This window comes from Poecilia latipinna, unplaced genomic scaffold, assembly GCF_001443285.1.
Source record: "Poecilia latipinna isolate Pla-1442-1.1 unplaced genomic scaffold, P_latipinna-1.0 Scaffold2252, whole genome shotgun sequence".
Lineage (NCBI taxonomy): Eukaryota > Metazoa > Chordata > Actinopteri > Cyprinodontiformes > Poeciliidae > Poecilia > Poecilia latipinna.
In genome coordinates, this window is record NW_015114868.1 from 82142 (window position 1) to 101486 (window position 19345).

At 41.6% G+C, this 19345-nt stretch overlaps 2 protein-coding genes across 3 annotated transcripts in view; both read right to left on the minus strand.

Moving 5' to 3' along the window:
- spegb (striated muscle enriched protein kinase b) overlaps nt 1-14585 on the minus strand; it is a 44884-nt gene extending 30299 nt beyond the window's left edge. Inside the window, exons 1-10 of one of the 2 annotated variants that reach the window (XM_015018241.1) lie at nt 14274-14585; nt 13611-14061; nt 7361-7444; nt 6113-6173; nt 4539-6016; nt 4326-4469; nt 4051-4233; nt 1377-1543; nt 1154-1242; nt 330-505 (exon numbers count right to left, since the gene is read on the minus strand). In XM_015018241.1, the coding sequence (XP_014873727.1) occupies nt 330-505; nt 1154-1242; nt 1377-1543; nt 4051-4233; nt 4326-4469; nt 4539-6016; nt 6113-6173; nt 7361-7444; nt 13611-14061; nt 14274-14288 (2848 nt within the window). In that variant the 5' untranslated portion in view covers nt 14289-14585. The remainder of the gene's footprint in view (nt 1-329; nt 506-1153; nt 1243-1376; nt 1544-4050; nt 4234-4325; nt 4470-4538; nt 6017-6112; nt 6174-7360; nt 7445-13610; nt 14062-14273) is intronic. The other variant, XM_015018242.1, reaches the window with a different exon arrangement.
- A 1403-nt stretch (nt 14586-15988) lies between these two features.
- LOC106936975 (C-X-C chemokine receptor type 2-like) lies at nt 15989-18728 on the minus strand (the record flags this gene model as incomplete). The annotated part of the gene is made up of 1 exon (XM_015018240.1): nt 15989-18728. A coding segment is annotated over one exon (1089 nt), but the record flags the coding sequence as incomplete, so codon positions are not given.
- Nucleotides 18729-19345: the final 617 nt, after the last annotated feature.

Below are 19345 nucleotides of genomic sequence, written 5' to 3' on the forward strand. Positions count from 1 at the left end.
GGAAAGAAGGAAGGATGAAAGGAAGGAAAGAAGGAAGGATGAAAGGAAGGAAAGAAGGAAGGAAGGAAGGAAGGAAGGAAGGATGAAAGGGAGGAAAGAAGGAAGCATGAAAGAAAGGAAGGAAGGAAGGAAGGAAAGGAAGAAGGAAGGGAAGAAGGAAGGATGAAAGGAAGGATGAAAGGAAGGAAGGAAAGAAAGAAGGAAGGATGAAAGGAAGGAAGGAAGGAAGGATGAAAGGAAGGAAAGAAGGAAGGAAGGAAGGAAGGATGAAAGGGAGGAAAGAAGGAAGGATGAAAGGAAAGAAGGAAGGAGTCATCCGTGCAGCTGACCTTTGACCTCCAGCCTGGCTTCGCACTGCTTGGTGCCGTACTCGTTGATGATGCGACACGTATAAACTCCAGAGTCGGATTTGGCCGCAGACCTGATGGTCATCTCGAAGGCGCCGTCCGCCGCCTCCCGAACGACGTGACGGGCGTCCGACTTCACCGTCACTCTGTCCCTCAGCCTGGAAACAATAAAACATTTAAGTCCAGAGGTTGTCCGGCTGAATGCGAGAAGAAGAAGATCGTTACATTTTCCTCTGTTTTGGTTTGACAGACTGGTGGTGGGCGGCGTTCCTTCATCGCTCTTTATTTTCTGCCATTGTGGTTTTAAATCATGATGAACTCTCCGGCCCACATGAGTGATTCAGCCTGTTCTGATTATTTAGAGGACAGAGCTGATGTTGAGTTAAAAATAATGCAGCGCTAAACGTTACATAACGCTGAAAAAGAAAACACGGAACAACACGTCTCCTTATCTATGGAGATAAACTGGGGCCATAAAGTTTATAGAAACACACTTTAAGGCGAAGCATTATTTTGGAATTGAAAAATAATTCTGAAACTGGAAAAATGTTTGAACTAGAAAAAATTGCAAGTGTAAAAAAAAATGTAAACTGAAAAATTGTTTTGAAACTTAAGATTTGAAATTGGGAAAAACTATTTTAAAGGAAGAAAATGTTCCAAACTACTTTTCATTTCATTTTTATTCCCAGTTTCTGTGGGAGTCACATCAGTTATGAACTGATGAAGCTGCTGATAAACCTCATCTGATCTGGTGTAAATCTGCTTCAGTCTGCTGAAGCGTGACGTGGCGTCCTGCAGGAACGCACCAGTACAGAATGGGCTTCGGTTGACCTGCGACCCGAACAGACATGGTGACTTCCTGGCCTTCAGTGACAGATTGGTCGGCCATTGTTGCCTGTTGAAAGTATAACAGCAAATGAATAAAATACAATGTTTACTGCACAGTCCCATGCTCTAAAATGGTAAGAAAAACAAAAAACAAACAACATTAAAATTTAAATTAGCTCCAGTTTGTCCTCATGGTCTGACCAGAAAAGCAGGAGGTTCCCTGAATCTCGCGTCAATAGTTCGTCTCGGCTCTTGAGCTCCGAAGTCCGTGGCTTCCTCCAAAGGACTTAAATACTCTTCGTCAGAAGTTATCGGGCTGCTGATTTCCATCGGCACACCCAAACCTCCTTTTAGCTCCTGCACAGAGTCTGAGATCAGCAAAGTCGGGTTAAATTTCCATCCATCAACACCCTCAGGACCGTTCCCCAGTTAATTCTGGGTAAGATGAGCCGTTGCTGTGGCGATTCCCGCCTTTTTTACAACTCATTGGGAGTGGCTGCTAACAACACCAATCTGTTTAAAAGAGTAGAAATTTAGCTTCACATAAGCAGATCCTCAGTGAAAACTATGATTTGTACTAAAAGACAGTCTGCAAATCCAGATTAACACTTATCTGCTACAGGTAGCATTGCTAAAAAAGTCAAAAGTTGTTTTCCAGTGTTGAACAGTGCTAACTAAAAAGCTAGCTGCGCTAATCCTGAAGCACTAATCGTAAACATTAGCTCTGCTAAGGCTAAAGGACAATACCTACACTACATTGAGCAGAAGCTAATGCTAAAATGCTAACTACCACCATGACCATCACCATGTGCTAATGACGCACCATGTCATTACAGCGCCCCCCACAGGGCCTAGTTTGTTATTGTGCACATATCAGCATGGTTCAGGATGTTTCAGTTTTATAGTTGTGTTTTGCTAACACTGTTGCTGGTTTTGCCTAACTGACCACAGTAAGGCTTTGGTCAGAAAACATGCAGGACATTTGTAGATGTTTAGCTGTTTGCTGCAGAACCAGCAATGCATTCTGGGTCAGGATGGACGTAATTTGCTGCACCGATGTTGAGAACCTGAGGAGCACAAACAAAAAGGCTCTAAAACAATAAATGTGAATTTTTATGTGCATTTGTTTAATTAATTGAAGCCCCTTGTTTGTTTGTGTAAGTGTTGTATTTTGAATAAAAAGGGAATGTCAGGGGAGGAACTGCTGTGCAAACAGCTTCAAAATAAGAGCATGAATATTGAAATGGAAAATCCCTAACAGTTAATAACCAAAACTTCAAAACAGATGTTGAACTTAATTCAACTGAAAGTTTACAAAACAGTAAATTAATGCTTTAGTTTTCATCAAGGTCAGTGAACTAAATGTGCTAAATGTTTTCAAACCTAAAGTGCTAAATGAAAAGTTAGCTGCACTATTAGCGGACAACCACCACTGTTGTTTCTTTTGAGCTTTCCAAACTGACTTAAATATTAGGATTTCTGCTTTTCATTTTGCCTCAGTAAACATCGATTATTTAGCTTTTTGCACAGTTCAGCGAGAACACAGGCGATGAAAAGGTTTACAAATTACCCGTACCTCTCCTGCGCCCGCTAATAATTACCATCTGAAATGCAAAACTGTGTTGCATCAAAGCAATAGTGTATTCACAGTGAGCACAGCTACTGACACTCGCTGGGAAATTTATAGGTTCAGGTTCCCCTCGTCGTTTCTATGGAAACTATAAGTGTGGTTATTGAGCTGGAGTATACGGCGCACACACACACAGACATGCACACTCATTTTGTTTAGGGAGATAACGGCGAGGGAGCAGCAGAGAAACCCAGAGTCAGCGTGGGAAGAGAAAGTATAGAACAATGGATTTTTATAAACAAACGTTATGCACACTGACCTGATTTAAATCTATCGACAGCTTGGGTTCATGAAACATGTTCTACAAAGTAATATGTGGCAAATTAAAAGGTTAAGTAGATCCTTCAGGGTTCAGACTGGATCAACACCAATAATGTTCAATATGAATGAACAGCAGCCCAACACCAGGCTGGAAGGAAATGAGGCTTAAAACCAAAAACAATATTTTTTACTAGTTGGTTCTAGTAAATAATTTATACCACTTTAAATCTACATCAAAAACACCTGATATGCTGGTCTAAATGTAAAGAAAGGGAATTTTGTATAATAGCAAGTCCTGTCACTTTGATGAGTTCCTATTCTGAATAATGTCTGTATATTAGGATCTATGTGTAATTCTAAGTTTCCCCAATTAATCCTATTATTATGAACATAACTAATCATAAACTTAGGAATCCTGTATGCAGCTGTGCAAAGTGTAAAAACAAAGAGTAAAGTCATATTACAAAAACAGAGTTGTACAAGAATGACATAATAATATGAGAATAAAGTCAATATTACAAGAGTAATAATATCACAGTTGTAGGAGAATAAAAATTAAACAAAAATAAAGTCATAATAATATGAGAATAAAGTCAATATTACAAGAGTAATAATATCACAGTTGTAGGAGAATAAAAATTAAACAAAAATAAAGTCATAAAAATATGAGAATAGTCGTACAAAAATAAAATTGTAATATTACAAGAACATAGTCGTAATAATGCCACAAAAAGTTGTAATAAGATGAGAATAAAGTTGTAATAATGCAGGAATAGGTCACAGATCTTACAACGCTACTGAAGATTTTTTTCTCATTAAAACTTTTTTGTAATTTTTCGACTTTCTTCAGGTAATACTTTGACTTTATCCTGCTAATATTCTGATCTTATTCTCATGATTTCTGGCTGTAAAGCTCTGTCGTACCGTTCAAACGTCCAAAAAAAGAAAAAGTGAGCAGTTAAAGCATGAGCAGCGACGCCTCACCTGCTTTGACTGTGAGCGTGGCGCTGCTGGCGGCTCTTCCCATCTGATTGACTGCAGTCACGCAGAACTTTCCACTGTCAGCTGCTTTAGCTGATCTTATGAGCAGACTGTGCCGTTCGCCTTCCACTTTCACCAGGTAGCTCGGCGTGCCTGTGACGTCCATGTTGTCTTTTGTCCAGGTAACTTGAGCAGACAAGGCAGGAAGGCATATAACTCAACTTGTTCTCTTAAAATCCCTCATTTTCAGGGATTTTAACATAAAAAACCCTTGTTACCTTCAGGACACGGGGTTCCTGCGATTATGGTTTTCAGCAGCACGTCTGCGCCAGCGGATGTTACAGTGTCCTGGAGGCTGAACTCAAACACGGGAGCCTCCATCGGGTCTTCTCCAGCAGAGATGTACGAATCGTCTGAGGAATCTGCACATTTTTAACCGTCGTTATCTCCAGGCATTAATATGGAACAAGAATGACTGTTAAAACACAAACCTAACTCTGGAGACAGAGGACGAGGACGGCGGCTCTTCCCTTTGGTCTTTGGAGGTTTCCCCTCCTTGGTACTCGTCTGCTTGGGCTCTTTTGTCTTTGCAGGAACGTCCTCATCCATTTTCTCATCTTCAACAACAATCGTAGGGACCTTTAACTGTGGAACCGGTTTGGACACCTCCATCACGTCCTCTGGTGGGGTAACGTATGTTACCCGTGGGGATTTTGGACGAGGCTGAAGGTGAAGATCTTGCATAATGACAGCCCTTTTCTGCACTAGAGGACTTTCAGGTCTGTTTTCAATTTTCCTCACTGCCACCTCAACGGGCGTCTTCCTCCCCGTCTCCGGCTCTTGGCTGTGAGGCGATTCTTGCATTCGAGAAACTCTTTGAACAAGCGGACTTGGGGGCCGTCGCTCGACCTTACGCAGCGTCATCGTGACATTGGGCGACTCGGCCCTTTGCTGTTGAAGTAATGCTGGTGAAGACGACCTGGGGAGTATTTCTGTTACCGGACTGACTCGGTGTAACTCCCGGACGAAGCGCTGTCCCGGCAGCTCTGATAGCTGCACGGACTCCGGCGGCCCTGGGGCGTCTCTGAATCTCCCCGCTGTTGAGCCGGTTGTTGTCTTCTGGGGTTGATGCAGTTCCTGCTGCTGTTGCTGCATCTGTTGCTGACTCAGGCCCTTCTCCCTTTGCTCCTTTTCCCACTGAGCGCGCTCTCTTTCTTGCAGCTTCTGTAGAACTTGTGGAGGAATCGGTTCGATTTTCCTGAAAGGCTGGCGCTGCCTCCCCTTCAGGGTGAGCTGTTCGGTGGAGAAGGATTTCTTCAGATGGGGTTTCCCAACCAGTTTCTTGATGCGCTGGAGCTCTTCCGTGAACTTGTTCTCGATGTCCTGAACCTTTTGAGAGTAGCGAGGTTTGTCCTCCAGGGAAGCAGCTCTCTGCTTAAACATGGACCTCCGTTCAGCAGCATCCTCTTTCAAAGCCTCTCGAAGATCTTCTCTTGAACTCTCCCTGGAGATGCCCAACCGGCTTCCACCGTCGTCTGAATCTACCGACCCAGCACGGTTGAACCCGGCCCAGGACCTTCCCGAGACAGAACCTTCTGGAATATCGAGGCTTCGCCGCCGCTCCTCTAAGCCACGGACCTTCTCGAAAACCTTTGAGCTCGCCCTTGTCAGCTTCGGAGAAGGTCTGAGGTTGAACTCTTTTCGGGAAGACTCATTCAGTGGGGTCTGTGGCCTGGAGTCCTGGCCACCTCCCTGAGAAACACTTTTTGGCTGCTTTGTCTTTTCCTCAAACTCTCCTGGAACCGTGTCTTGGTATTCAGTTGGCACAGCGATTTTCTTACGCGAGCTGACAGGAGTGGTGGAACCAGAGCGGCTTGGCATCGGAGAGGACGGGCCACGCTTGACCAGCCTTGGCGATGGCGGTGGAAGAACTTGGGGAGGAGATTCTCTTGCAAAATCGTCTTGGCTTCTGAAAAAGAAGAATTGAATGTCAACACCTGGATTCAGAGGGATTGTAGTGAGACAACGAGGCATTTTGGAGCGCCATAATGTGACTCCTACTTGCCTGGTAGAGAGAGCCTCGTGTCCATGTGTTCTACTTCTGTCCTCTCCACATTTCTCCATCACTGTTTCTCATGCAGAAAAACAAATATGTTGGTAAATTAGTCATGCATTCATGGTAATATTGAATAACACACATTTGCAACTCCAATGAATCCAGTAGTTCCTCAACTTTCAGCTGCTAACCCACAAAATAATCACAGACCAAATGATCACTAAGCAACCACTCCTGTTTCCCTTCGCAGGTACAAAACGTCGCACCGACTGAGACCTGAAAAAGTCGGACTCCAATAAAAAAAAACTACAACGGTACAAAGGGGCTGATTTGCAAACTTTCAGCTGAATAAAGTTACACGTCTGTGTTAAAGTTTAAATTATCGACTGACAGAATTCATCAAACAGTTAGATGTTTATAGTCATGCTCTTATTTTGAAGTGGATGAAGACTGTTTAGTTCCATTTCCTCTCCTCAATCTCTCTCTTTATTCTGATTAACTTTATTTCATACAAAAAACATACAGTTTCATGTTTACAGTTGTTTGTCTGTTGGTATAGCTCTTTAACATTAGCTTCCACTAAGTATTGTGTTGGTGTCGTGCAGGGGTGTCCAAAGTGGGTCCAGGAGGCCCGGCATCCTGCATGTTTTAGTTCCCTCCCTGGTTTAACGCACCTGGATCAAATGACGGCTCATTAGAGACCTAAGGAGAACACTGACATGCTGAGAAGATTGTTACTACCACCAGAGAGAGAACTAAAACATGCAGCATACTGGCCCTGGTGGAGTGGGTTAGCATTAGCTTCTGCTAAATACTGTCATATTGTAGTGGGTTAGCATTAGCTTCTGCTAAATACAGTCATATTGTAGTGGGTTAGCATTAGCTTCTGCTAAATACTGTCATATTGTAGTGGGTTAGCATTAGCTTCTGCTGAAAACCATGCTGGTATAGTGCTTTAGCATTACGGGGAATTAATGTTTATGAAAAGTTAGTGCAGCTAACTTTCGATATACGTCTGAAGCACAGCTAACATGTTAGCTATCAGTGTCCACCACTGGATGTGATTCAGCTGTTGGAGCAGGGATGCATCTAAAACCTGCAGGGCAGTAGCTCTGGGTTGTTGATGCCTGATTTAGGGTTTGGGCTGTAACACTTGAACATGCTGTTGATATACGTCTGAAGGCTGCAGCAGCAACAACAGTAAATCCAAAGCAAATCCTGGCGGGACACAGAGGAGGAAGACAGACGGGTTACCACCATGAACGGCCTCGTCCTCGGCGTCCCCGCGGTCCTCTTTGGTCTCGAACTGGTCGCCACCTTCATCTTCTGTTGTCTCAGAGTCTGCAGGCATGACAAACACAGCCTGAGCGAGTCTGTGATGTAATAACTTACCATTCTGGCAACGCGGGAGACTGAAGTTGGATCATGGCGTGAGGAGAGGACACGGTTGCCATAGTAACATGCTTACTACGCCGTCACTGTGACAAGGATTCATTAGCAATATTTGGTGGAGGACAATTAAAAAACAAGAGCCTTGTTCACGTTGGTTTGTTTAGTGAACCAGTAGAAAAGGAGAAACTCCAAACACTGAGACATCTGTCATAAATACGGCGCATGTCACCGTACAGGGAGGCCAAGGAGCAAAGTAAATACTGGAGACTAAATTAAGGGCAGCTTAATGTCAGCAGATCCTCTCCGGATAGAAGCGCATGCTAATAAGAGATGCCTTTTGTTTTAACACACACAGAAAATTCAGTCACTGCTCTGAAAATAGAAAGCATGACTGAGTCACTCTTATCCAAGTGGCGCTCATGAATTTGCATCCCAGCGTGTGGAATCACTTAGAAAGATAAAATACTGTTAACAGCTTCCACAGTTTAATAAAGCCTCCTTCATCATTTTATTGTTCTTACCACTGGAGCTGGTGCCTACCTCGGTCCTTTCTTTAATATTTTCCTATAAGTGATGCACTGTACATCTGTTCATCCTGCATGTCTGCAAACTAAATTTCACCAGATCTGAAATCCACTCTGCACAGATTACTCTGCAGATTCATGCAAAATTAATGCAAACTGCGTCCATCCCCACATTCAAAGTAACCCATAGTTAGACATTTACATTCATGCTCTTATTTTGAAGTGTATGGAGTCTATTTCCTCTAAAGTTACCCACCCGTTAGGGAAGCACCAAGTGATGTTTGTGTATCAATTGAACACGGTTGAAATTAGCGTTTATTTTTATTTAGCTTCTGCTAAATGCATTAGCATTAGTTAGTGTTTTAAAAACAATGCAAGTTTCTCTATTTAGTTATATAATCTAGTTTAATAATCATAACATCTGTCTGACTATTTCTTCACATCCAATGATTAGTTTTGACGTACGACACTGCTAGCTTGACTTCAACTACTTTGTAAATTTTTTAAATTTATTTTGTCTTCTTCTAATTTTAAAGCTAGTCGGGCTGTTTAGGTTCAGACCATAAAAACTGATTTTTTAGTAAAACACAGCAATGAAATAAAAAACTTGCAATGACAGCCTTGTCTAAATTTTGTTAAATATTTCAAGTGACACTTTAAAGTTTTTCTGCTGATTTCTGAGCAACAGGGACGGTTTGACGTTTTTGCACAAAATTCTCAAACTATTGTGAAAACGGCGATATAAACAGAGGTAATCCCAGATATAAAGGCTTCCAGCAATTGAATGCAGAGATAAGACATAAAAGGAGCAACTTGCCTGGTTGTTCTCTTTGGTGTGAAATGTTTCCATGGTTGGTTTATTTCTCTGCCTGGCTTACGTTCAGCAGCAGGGTATTCCCCGCCACACACGGGGGATCCGCGCCGCCACGTTGCTCCTATATGAGGAATTTTCCTCCAGAGACATCAGCAGCTTCAGTGCATAACGCTGCGTTTCTCATATGCTGACAGCCAGGCGAGAGAAAAGAAATAAACAAAAAGAAAAAAACGCAAATGCAAAAGAAAGAAGGCACTTTGTCGATTACATAACGAGTCTCTGCGGTTCTACTGAGGGAATCCATGTGTGGGAAGCAAACCTCCATCCGCAGGTGCAAATGTCTGTTGAATGCATCTCACCCCCCCTCTGTGGTAAAAACAATAGCCAGCGACGGAGAGAGCATCTTCCCCCGCTGCGCCCCCCCCAACGCCTCCCCTGCAGGCGGACGAACCGGTGGGAACGATCCAGCCTCTCCGGATCCGACTCTTCCTCCCCATGAGGTCGAGTTTTATCCTCAAACTGCTGGAAGAAGCAGAGAGGAGGAGGGGAGATCCCCGCTCCTCCGCGCTGGGAGAACACTCTCCTTATTCCAGCGAATCCCGCTCATTCTGCGTTTATTTATTAATACATACAGTAACTGCTGTCACCAGGGCTGAGAAGCAGCAATGTTCACGCAGAATAACAATGTGCCAACAGCAAAACATATCATCTGTTGTGTAAAATCTGCTCCAAACATCCCAGCTTAAAAAACCCTCAACCAGCAATGCAAAACGTTAAAATGACAGAAAACAGGAAATAAATCAGATAAAACATCCAAAAGAGGGGAAATGTAATCAGGTTTTAACAGGTTTGATTTCATGCGCTGCTGATTGTGTAATCTCTTTTTGTCTCCTTGGAAACTGCATTTCATGAGGTTTTAGTTTCAATCTGGTGTTTGATATGAACATCAGAGTGATAAAAATATTAAGGGGAGAGGAAATCATCAGCCGGCAGGAAAAAAAGTTTCCTAAAAGCAGCAAACTTAAAGCAAATGATCCACTCATTAAATTATACTTAAATATGTGTTTTAAATATTTTTCAAATGTATGATGCCTTTAAAGCACAATCAAGTGTCAATATTACCTTCAGTTGTTATGAAAATGCTACATTTATATCACACATAACTTGGAACAAATTTGACTTTACATTTTGACGCATTGAATTTGGCCTCTGTCCCTTTAAGAAGCCCTGAATCCTTTGGACACCAGCAACTTTTTAAAAAAGCAACAAACAACAAATCTACCACTTTTTTTTTTTTACAAAAGACAAACTAGCAACAAAATCCAGTGATTTTGTTAAAAACCTACTTGCAATAAATCCAGCAACTTTGTTTTAAAAAGTGACAACTGATAAATCTAGAAAAACACAAATCCATCAACTCTTTACCAAAAAAGCAACTAGTGACAAATTTTGAAACTTTTTTTTTCCATAAAAAAGCAACAAATTTAACCATCTTATTTACAAAAGTGACAAATTTTGCACTTTTTAAAAAATGCAACAAGCAACAACCAATAGGAAAATTAAACTGCAGTAGCCTGTGTTCAACCCAAAGAGGGCAGCACTGAGACAGTTTTAGGTAACTGCAGAATTAAACACATTTACAAATCTCAAGATTTGCACAGAAACATGAAGATAGAACCCTTAAGAAACTATTTAAACAGTTTATCTGCAAAAAGAAAGTTGATTTCGGATTTAGTTACTCTAACTGTGGCAACAGAAACTGAAACTAAAGCGATCTGTGACGGGGAAAAACCACTTTAGCAGGTTTATATCACTTTCTTTATTAGAACAGAATTTTTAAAAATCCTGTTGCAAAGCAATGCCAGGATGGAAACCTTTGTTCTCCGGTCCTTTTGTAGCCTGATTAGTAACGACCTTTTTGACCGTTTGTGATTTATCCTCTGATTAAAGTGGATCAGCCCCTGTTGATTCACTGATTGCATAGAGCGGGGATTTCCAGAGAGTAACTCAGGTTCCACCTGTTCGCTCCTGGACAACACGGCGGGGAAAACATGCAGACGCTTCGCTCACACTCGCCGACTACGTCCAACCCGCCAAATATAGCCCAACACGCTCCTGATGGGCCGTTTTCCTTCCTCTCATCCCTCCACCTTATGACACTTCTCTGCATTACAACCTGATTTTTGACTTAAAAAATTCAGAAATTAGCTGTTAGGCTGGGATTTTTCCTAAATTATAATTTATTGTTTCAACTTTCAGTCAGATTTGCTGAAAGGTTGTGAAAAATATTCAAGAAACTGTATAAAAATAGCTAAAAAACATAGGAAAAGACCTCCATTTTGCAACTTTTGCCTGATTTGTTGGCATAAATAAGCAGCATCATCCTGCACAGGGAAATCCAGAGTTTATACGAGACATTTTTTGTGGTTTTAGTCGAGGAAAGACGCATCGTGTGAATGATCTGAGCCGCCCAGCGGCTGGGAGCGAAACCCGTTGGCTAATATTAGCAGTGATGTCTTGCTGTGTAACAGGAGAGACGCGGGGCCTGCTAGCATCACAAAAATCTGAGGCCAGGCACATTCCTCTGTATAAATAACCGGGGGGTCGGAGGACAAGAGGGCGGACAGAGAGACGTTCAGAGAGACGCGGCTCCGCTGAGTGATGGGACAGCTGGAGCCGGCCGAGGATCCAGGAGTCTGAATCACACTGAGCTGCTGTGAAGCTGAAATTCAACGTTCTTCTCTGCTGTGGATGGGAAACTTCAACCCAAAACATTGAGCTCTGAAAACAACAGCAGCGTGTTTTATTTGCTTCTGGCTTTTTACAGGAGGAAAATAAAAGAAAAATGGCTCTTTTTGTTGCTGTGGTTTGACTTTTAAAACGTGTTTGGTCCAGTTATACGTTTTTATTGTTTTTTGGAACAGAAAGGCTGATGCATTACAAAAATAAGACATATTAAAGATGTGACTTTTATCTGCTAGATGTTTTTTTACTTATGACTTTCTATATTGAAATAACACTGATTTATAACTTAAACTTTGGAGTTTTTTTGCTGGAATGATTCATAGATTAGCATTAGTTAGCTTAGCATAACTAAGCTATTAAAAATAAAAAGAGTGCTGCTCATTTTACTATCATTTTTTACATTTTTAGTCATTTTCCAGCCAATTCTGGAGTTTGAAGATGTTAAAATTAAATTCACATTCTATAATATGTTTTCCTCTGTTAACATTTAATTATATGACAGCAATAAATAACATTTACCAGCAGGAGGTCTCTCAAGAGTTATTTTTATTTGGTCTAACCTGTTAGATTTCATAATATCAATCAGTTGAAATGAGGGTTAATATAAAACTCAGTAAATACAGGCAGGATTTAAGGATTGTTTATTACTATTTATCTCCAAAGTTTATCAAAGTAACCAATTGTTTGTATTAAACTGGTCAGTCGACCAGTTTAATAAATTAAATGTTTAAAAACATTTGGGCTCGTTTTTCTGAGACAGAGCTTGTAAAAATTAGGATTTTTAAGATTAAATTATATAATATTTTGCTTTTTTAAGCATAAGATATTATTATTCAAATATAAAGAAGTCGCTCTGTAGAACAGCTGACCCAGAATCGAGGCGATGCTGAGCAGGAAAATCTGGTTTTCTGATCAGAAAGATTGGCCTCCCGGGTCAGACACTGAAGAACAGCGAGGAGCTTTGGATCAATCAGCTGTTTAAGAAATTATTTATTGCCAGAAAGAATCGCAGAAATCAAACCTTTCCACTGCATGCTCACGTCAAGCAAAGATGCATCTGACACCAAAAAACATGCGAAACTGAATCTGGGTTTAGATCTGAAAAGGAAAAATAAACGTGATTCTGGAGAGAAAGGGAGCCAACATAGAGCTACTGTCTCTGAATTAGGTAAAGGTTGTTTTTTTTATTATAAAATTATTAAACATTTCCAGTAATGATTTATGTTTACAGCTAAAATCTCCCAATTATTTGCATCCTGCAGGCAGCAGGTTGGATCCTAAGGAGTCAAAAATTAGTAGCAATAACTTGGATTATTCAGCCTGACAGACGACAAAAACAATAGAGGTTCATTTCAAAATCAAATGTTCACCATTTTTAACTGTCAAATATCACAGTTACAAACAAAATATGTAGTGATGAGCCACTTATTTAGTTAGCAAGCTAAATATTAAATGTTAAATATTTACTTAAAAGCTAAATATCTCACTAAATATTTAGTTAGCAAGCCAAATATTTTAAATATGCATATTTAGTTAGAAAGCTAAATAACAAAACAACTAGAAATGTACCTCCAAACATCAAGTTACATGTTTAGTTTTAGCAAGCTAACTGTTTAGTTTATCTAGTAGCTACATACTGAGTTTGAGAGCTAAATATTTAGCCAGTAAGCTAAAGGTAAGTTTGAATTTATTTAATTAGGAAGCTACATATTTAGTTATATCCTATTCAGTTGGAAGCTAAATCTTTAGTCAGGCTAAACATTTATTTTGAAGCTATTTAGTAAGTAGACTAAATACTAATATTTAGCCTACCAACTAAATGTGTATTTTGGCTAAGTAATTATAAGTAACCCTGATCATTTCTGGCTCCTAAGTAGGAAATTAGTTGTGATTATTGCCCTGAAGCTGAAACTTTGACTTGTCTGGTGGTTTGTGAATGTTATGGCTGTTCTGAGGAATCCTGATTTACGGTCCGTTTGGTCTGGACCGTAATTCGGGCTCATGGATGCGTGTAAGCTAGCAGGACCGTTACCTTCACCCAGATCCAGGACGGCCAGCACGGCGCTGGTCCGGGCTTCTCCCAGGTGATTGTTGGCGATGCAGGTGTAGAGACCAGCATCGCTGGGCTTGCAGTCCCTAATCCACAGGCCTCCGTACTCCTGGTTCTCCATGTTGAGCAGCTCGTCGTTGTGGTACCAGTACAGGGACGGCTGGGGGTCCCCAACCACGGTCACCTTCAGGCGGATGTCACAGCCAGTCCCCACCGCGGCGTTCCTCATTTTCCGGATGAAAACGGGAGGAGACGGGTCGGGATGGCCAGGGCCCTGGGATTCGGGGACTACCTGTTCCAGGGCCGTCTTGGACCGTTTGGGGGGGATGATGGGACTTTGGGGCGCTGCTGCTTCATCGGCCCCCTTCTTCAGGGTCATTGCTACATCAGCTTTTCTCATGGTTGGACGTCTAGGCGGGTAAATACTTAGGGCCTAAAATCAACAGGTCCAGTTATAATCCATCCATTTGACTCCAGGCAGAAACATAAAAACTTTAGCAACATCTGTGCAGTTGCTAAATATTCTAAAACTGATGCTATCTGGAGTCGGTTGTCTGAAAAAGGAATTGTTGATGAGCAGGTAATCAGGAAGGACGGAGACAGCGACCACTGCCTGGACAGAGGTATTTTTAGGATAAGACCCACCAGATCATGTTGCATTAACAGCAACTCCTTTGACTTCTCTTGGAACTGACAGCTTTGATTTTCCAACCTCGTTTTTATCCCAATTTTCTCTTTCTCTTGGTTTTACCTCTTCCCAGTGGTGTTCCTCCCAAACTAAGGTGGACAAGTCTTCTTTGAGATTCCTTGAGGTTGGCTTCGTCCAAGGACCAGATCCCACCTGATAAGTTGCACCGTGACCCCCTGCCGTCACCGCTCCTTGTCCCGTAAGTTAAATCAGCCCACTCATGATTTCCCCCTACCTTTGCCAGGCAGTCTGGAGGGGGAAATGACGGTCAGAGCTCCGCGAACCGCGCAGCGACAGCTGCTTGGTCCGTCTGCCCACTGAAAGCAAGGCTCCCGCCCTCCGCGTCATTTTTAGCCAACCTGAGGTCAGAAGAACATGGTGCAACACTTTGGGGCACACTGCAAAGTGTGGAGAGTAGCAACAATTTGGGTTATTTATCCTGTCATAAGAGAAAAAAATGGGAGTTCAGTTTTCAAAGTCATTATTTATAAATGTCAGCTTTAAACTAAATGTTTAAATAGCATGCTAAATACTTAGTCATCAAGCTAAACTTAGCTCCAAACTAGGTATTTAGTTAGCAAACTACATTTCAGCACCAAACTAAATGCTAAGTTTGAAAGCTAACTATTTAGCTCAAAAACTAAATATCCATCCATCCATCCATTTTCTGAACACCCTTGTCCCTCAGTGGGGTCGGGAGGGGTGCTGGTGCCTATCTCCAGCTAACATTCCGGGCGAGAGGCGGGGTCAAAAACTAAATATTTATGTGCTAATTAAATATTTAGCTAGCTCAGAGTCAGCTAAATAAACTCCAAACTAAATATTTAGCTAGTTAAGAGCTAGCTATATATATTCCTAGCTAAGTAAATATTTAGTTACCTTACCTTTAGCTCCTAAGTAGCAAGCTAAATTTTAGCTCCCAGCTAAGTAATTACCTAGTTAACTATTTAGCTCCAAATATAACTTGATATTTAGGCCTGAGATCTTTAAATATTTAGCTACCTCAGAGTTAGCTAAATATTTAGCTCCAAATTAAATATTTAGCTAACAAGCTATATATTTAACTACAAACTGAAATTGCTTATGAAGCTAATTTTAGCTCCAAACCAATTATTTGGTTAGCAGGCTGAGCATTTAGCTCCAAGGTTTTTATTGGAGCAAGCTAACTCTTTAGCTCCAAACTAGATATTTGGCTCTGAGCTAATTAAATATATAACAAGCTCAGAGTTAGCTAAATTGTTTATTTGTTAAATATTTTGCTTGCTAACTAAGTATGCAGTTTGGATTCAAATAGTGTCCTATTTTTAAAGCTTTAAAGCATGACTCCCATTTAACTTGCCTGCATTGAGACTTGAAACTACAGATTTGGTGGTTTGTCAGAAGGTGGCAGTGTGACTGTTTCTACAATTATACAGTTCACTGAGACTCAGAGGGTGGAAAAAACAAATATTTCCTTTGTTGCATTAAAAGCAAAGTCGGTTTCACACCTGAGGGATCACTTTAAGGTGAAGAGGAAAGAAAAGAAGTATGTTGACATCTGACTGTGTTGTAATTTTCCTGCAGCAGAAAATCACAACTTCTGTTTTTGGTCTCCTCACTAACCAATACAAATAACAGCTGATCAATGATGTGACTCAGAGGTGCTTTTGTTAATCACATGACCAGACAATGATTCCTTGTTTCAACTTTAATGAAGTTTCTTGGCCATACAGAAATTAGATTTTTAATATGTAAAATACAAAAAGCTAGCTCAGCTGAAACTATTTAATAATATTAACAGATAAAAAATATTTTTACATTTACACAAAAACAGATTCATAAAAGACCAACATCTGTTTCACAGTTTCTTCTGCATCTGTTGGTGTTTTTTTTAGCATTTTGTCTGTCTAGACATTGTGATGCTGTAAGATAGTTTAAGAAATATTTTCACAACTTACCCTAAATGTTGACAGATCTGGTTTTCCCACTTTCAGTAAAATATAAATATGCTAAAATAAAAATAGAGGCAACACAAATGCACAGTTGAGTAGAAACCAGTGTAGCAAAAATTTCCCCAACACACCTGCATTTTTTAAATGCATTTCTTATTTGATTTGTAAAAATGCTTCTATATCCAGATTTTCTAATTGTGTTATTTATATGAATTATTTAAATTTTTGGTCCGTCTGATGTCATTTTTAAATATTTAGAACAGTTAGTCGTATTTGATCAACTTAAAAAGCTTTTTATATTCTTCCACCTAAATTTATATTTTGTGTAATGATATGATTTTTAAAAAATACTAAATCAGATTTTTTGATCCGTTAGTCATAATTTTGCCAAATACATTTTTATTTTCACTTGAGTAATTTCTTGGACTGTTCAACATTTTAATTAAGTAAAATGTTGAAGAAGCGCTGCTGTTATTTGAGTTTAATTTTTGGTACCTTTACAAACTTCTGCACAAATGTTCCCAGCTTAAGTTAAGGAAGCCTTTCTTCTGGTTGCATAAATACAATGAAATGTACATCAACACATAGGAAACTTATTTATAAAAGGTAAAGAAGTTTTAAAGGCAACTAGAAGTAAAAAGATATGTAGAAAGTCCAGCAAATATTTGGAGTTAAAGCTTCAGTAAATATTTTTTATAAAAAAAATATTTATGTTAAAGTTATCATGATGTCATGATAGTTTGTTATGAAACAGAATGTGAGAAAAAATGGAGCTCCTCCACGTTCTCCCACTTCTAACTGTAGAAATACGTTTCTGTCAAAAACAGCCAATCAGAGCCAAGAGGAGGATCTTAATGCTGTCAATCACTCTCATACTTCCCCTTTGTTGTCTGCTATGCTACAGCTGGTTAGTGAGTTACAAAGCTATTTACAAATGCTAACTAGGCTTAGCCTTCCGTAGCCTCAGCCACAAAGGCTAAGGCTAGTTAGCATAGCCACTGATAACAGCAGATAAACCATTTTTCTGTAACGGTAACTTGTTTCTCCTCCATTAGCACACTGATCAAAACATGCATGAGCTGGAATTACAGCGCTAAGACTCTCTTGGCTCTGGTTGTTTATTTTGGACTGATAGCAGAGCATTGTTTTCAGACGGCAATAGCTCAGGGAGGAGATGAAGGAGAACAGGGCGTACACGAGCATGATTGACAGGCTAAGACCCGCCTCCTGACTCTGATTGGCTGTTTTTGGTCAGGAGTAGTAGCTGAGGGAGGAGGACGAGCTTGATTTTTCACAGATGTCTCATAAACTGTCATGACATGGTGACGGTTTCCACAAATATGGAAAAAACACTTTTATAAAAGTTCCAACCTGCAGCTCTAAGTAACATTTTCACATGACTGTTGATGTGATTTCCGATGATATGGAGGACCTGCTGGCTCTGGAGACCGACGCCCGCTCCAACAGGCCCATCTTCCTCATTTTCTGCAGCAGCTTCTTCCTGAACTTCTCCCCAACAAATGCGTACAGCACCGGGTTGACGCAGCTGTGCAGCAGCCCCAGGCTCTGCGTGGCAAACATGGCCTGGTCCACCGCCGTCCTCTCCCGGCACCCGTACTCCACGATCTTCAGCCGGAAAAAGGTGTCCGCCATCACCGCCAGGTGGTACGGCGTCCAGCAGAGCAGGAAGGCGGCCACCACGCATATGATGACCCTCATGGCGCGCTGCCGCTGGAAGCCGCCGCGGACGCGGAGCAGCCGCTGGATGGTCACCCCGTAGCAGGGCAGCATGACGGCCAGCGGGATGACGAACCCCAAGGCGTGGCGGAGGACTCTGGTGGCCAGCCGCCACTCGTCGGCGCTGCTGGGGTTGTACTGCACCGCGCAAACCATGTGGGTGGAGTTTTGGGAAGGGAACGCGGAGCTGAAGAACCCCGGTAGGGACAGCAACCCACCGATCACCCAAACCAAAATGCAGATAACCCAACTGCACACCTGGCGGTTTGTGCGCCGGGCCTCCATCGCCCGCACTATGACCATGTACCGGTCCATGCTGATGCAGGTCAGGAACAGGATGCTGGAGTAGAAGCTCAGCTCCTGCAGGATGGTGACGATTTTACACATGAGATCCCCAAACACCCAGCCGGAGGTGACGGAGGTGGCCCAGAAGGGCAGGGTGAAGGCCAGCAGCAGGTCCGCGACCGCCAGGTGGAGCAGGTAGAGGTCAGAGGGGATCAGAGCCTGCTTGCTCAGCCCGATCACCAACCCCACCACCAGATTCCCCGGAATGGCCAACAGGAAGACGAAGATGTAAAACAAGCAGGCGATCAGCATCACGACATCCGGGAACCGGAAGTTGTCGCAGGGTTCGGTGGCCGGGTTCAGGGTGAACTCCGTGTAGTTGTAGGTGAAGTTCAGCTCTTCGTAGACGGTGCTGAAGTCGTCCACAAATGACGACTCGTTCGGATCTGAGGGCAGAAATTAAAAATTTTCAGTACGTGTTCAGGCTTGGTATCAGTCCAAGCGAGGGATCCAAATAATTAATTAACCTATTATTAGTCTCAGCGCGATCTAGAGAAACTCATCCATGCGTTTATCTTTAGCCGCATTGATTCCTGCAACAGCGTCTTCACAGGTCTGACTAATAAATCAATCAAACAGCTGCAGCTGATCCAGAAGCTGCTGCTGCTGTTCTCACTAAAACCAGGAAGATGGAGACATAACACCAGTTATAAAGTTCCTACACTGGCTCGCTGTAGCTCAGAGGATAGACTTTAAAATACTGTTAGTTTATAAATCACTGAACGGTTTAGCACCACAATACCTTAAAGATCTGTTATTGCTGTACCAACCATCTAGACCCCTCAGAACTTCTGGTTCTGGTTCTGCTCTGCATCCAGAACCAGAACCAAACGAGGAGAAGCAGCATTCAGTTTCTATGCACCACAAATTTGGAACAAACTTCCAGAAAACTGTGAAACAGCTGAAATACTGAGTGCCTTTAAATCTCAACTTAAATCCCACCTGGTTAGAGTTGCTTATGGCTAAATTAAGGTTAGGGTGTAGGTTTTGATGTCTTTAAAGGTTTTATCTTTCTA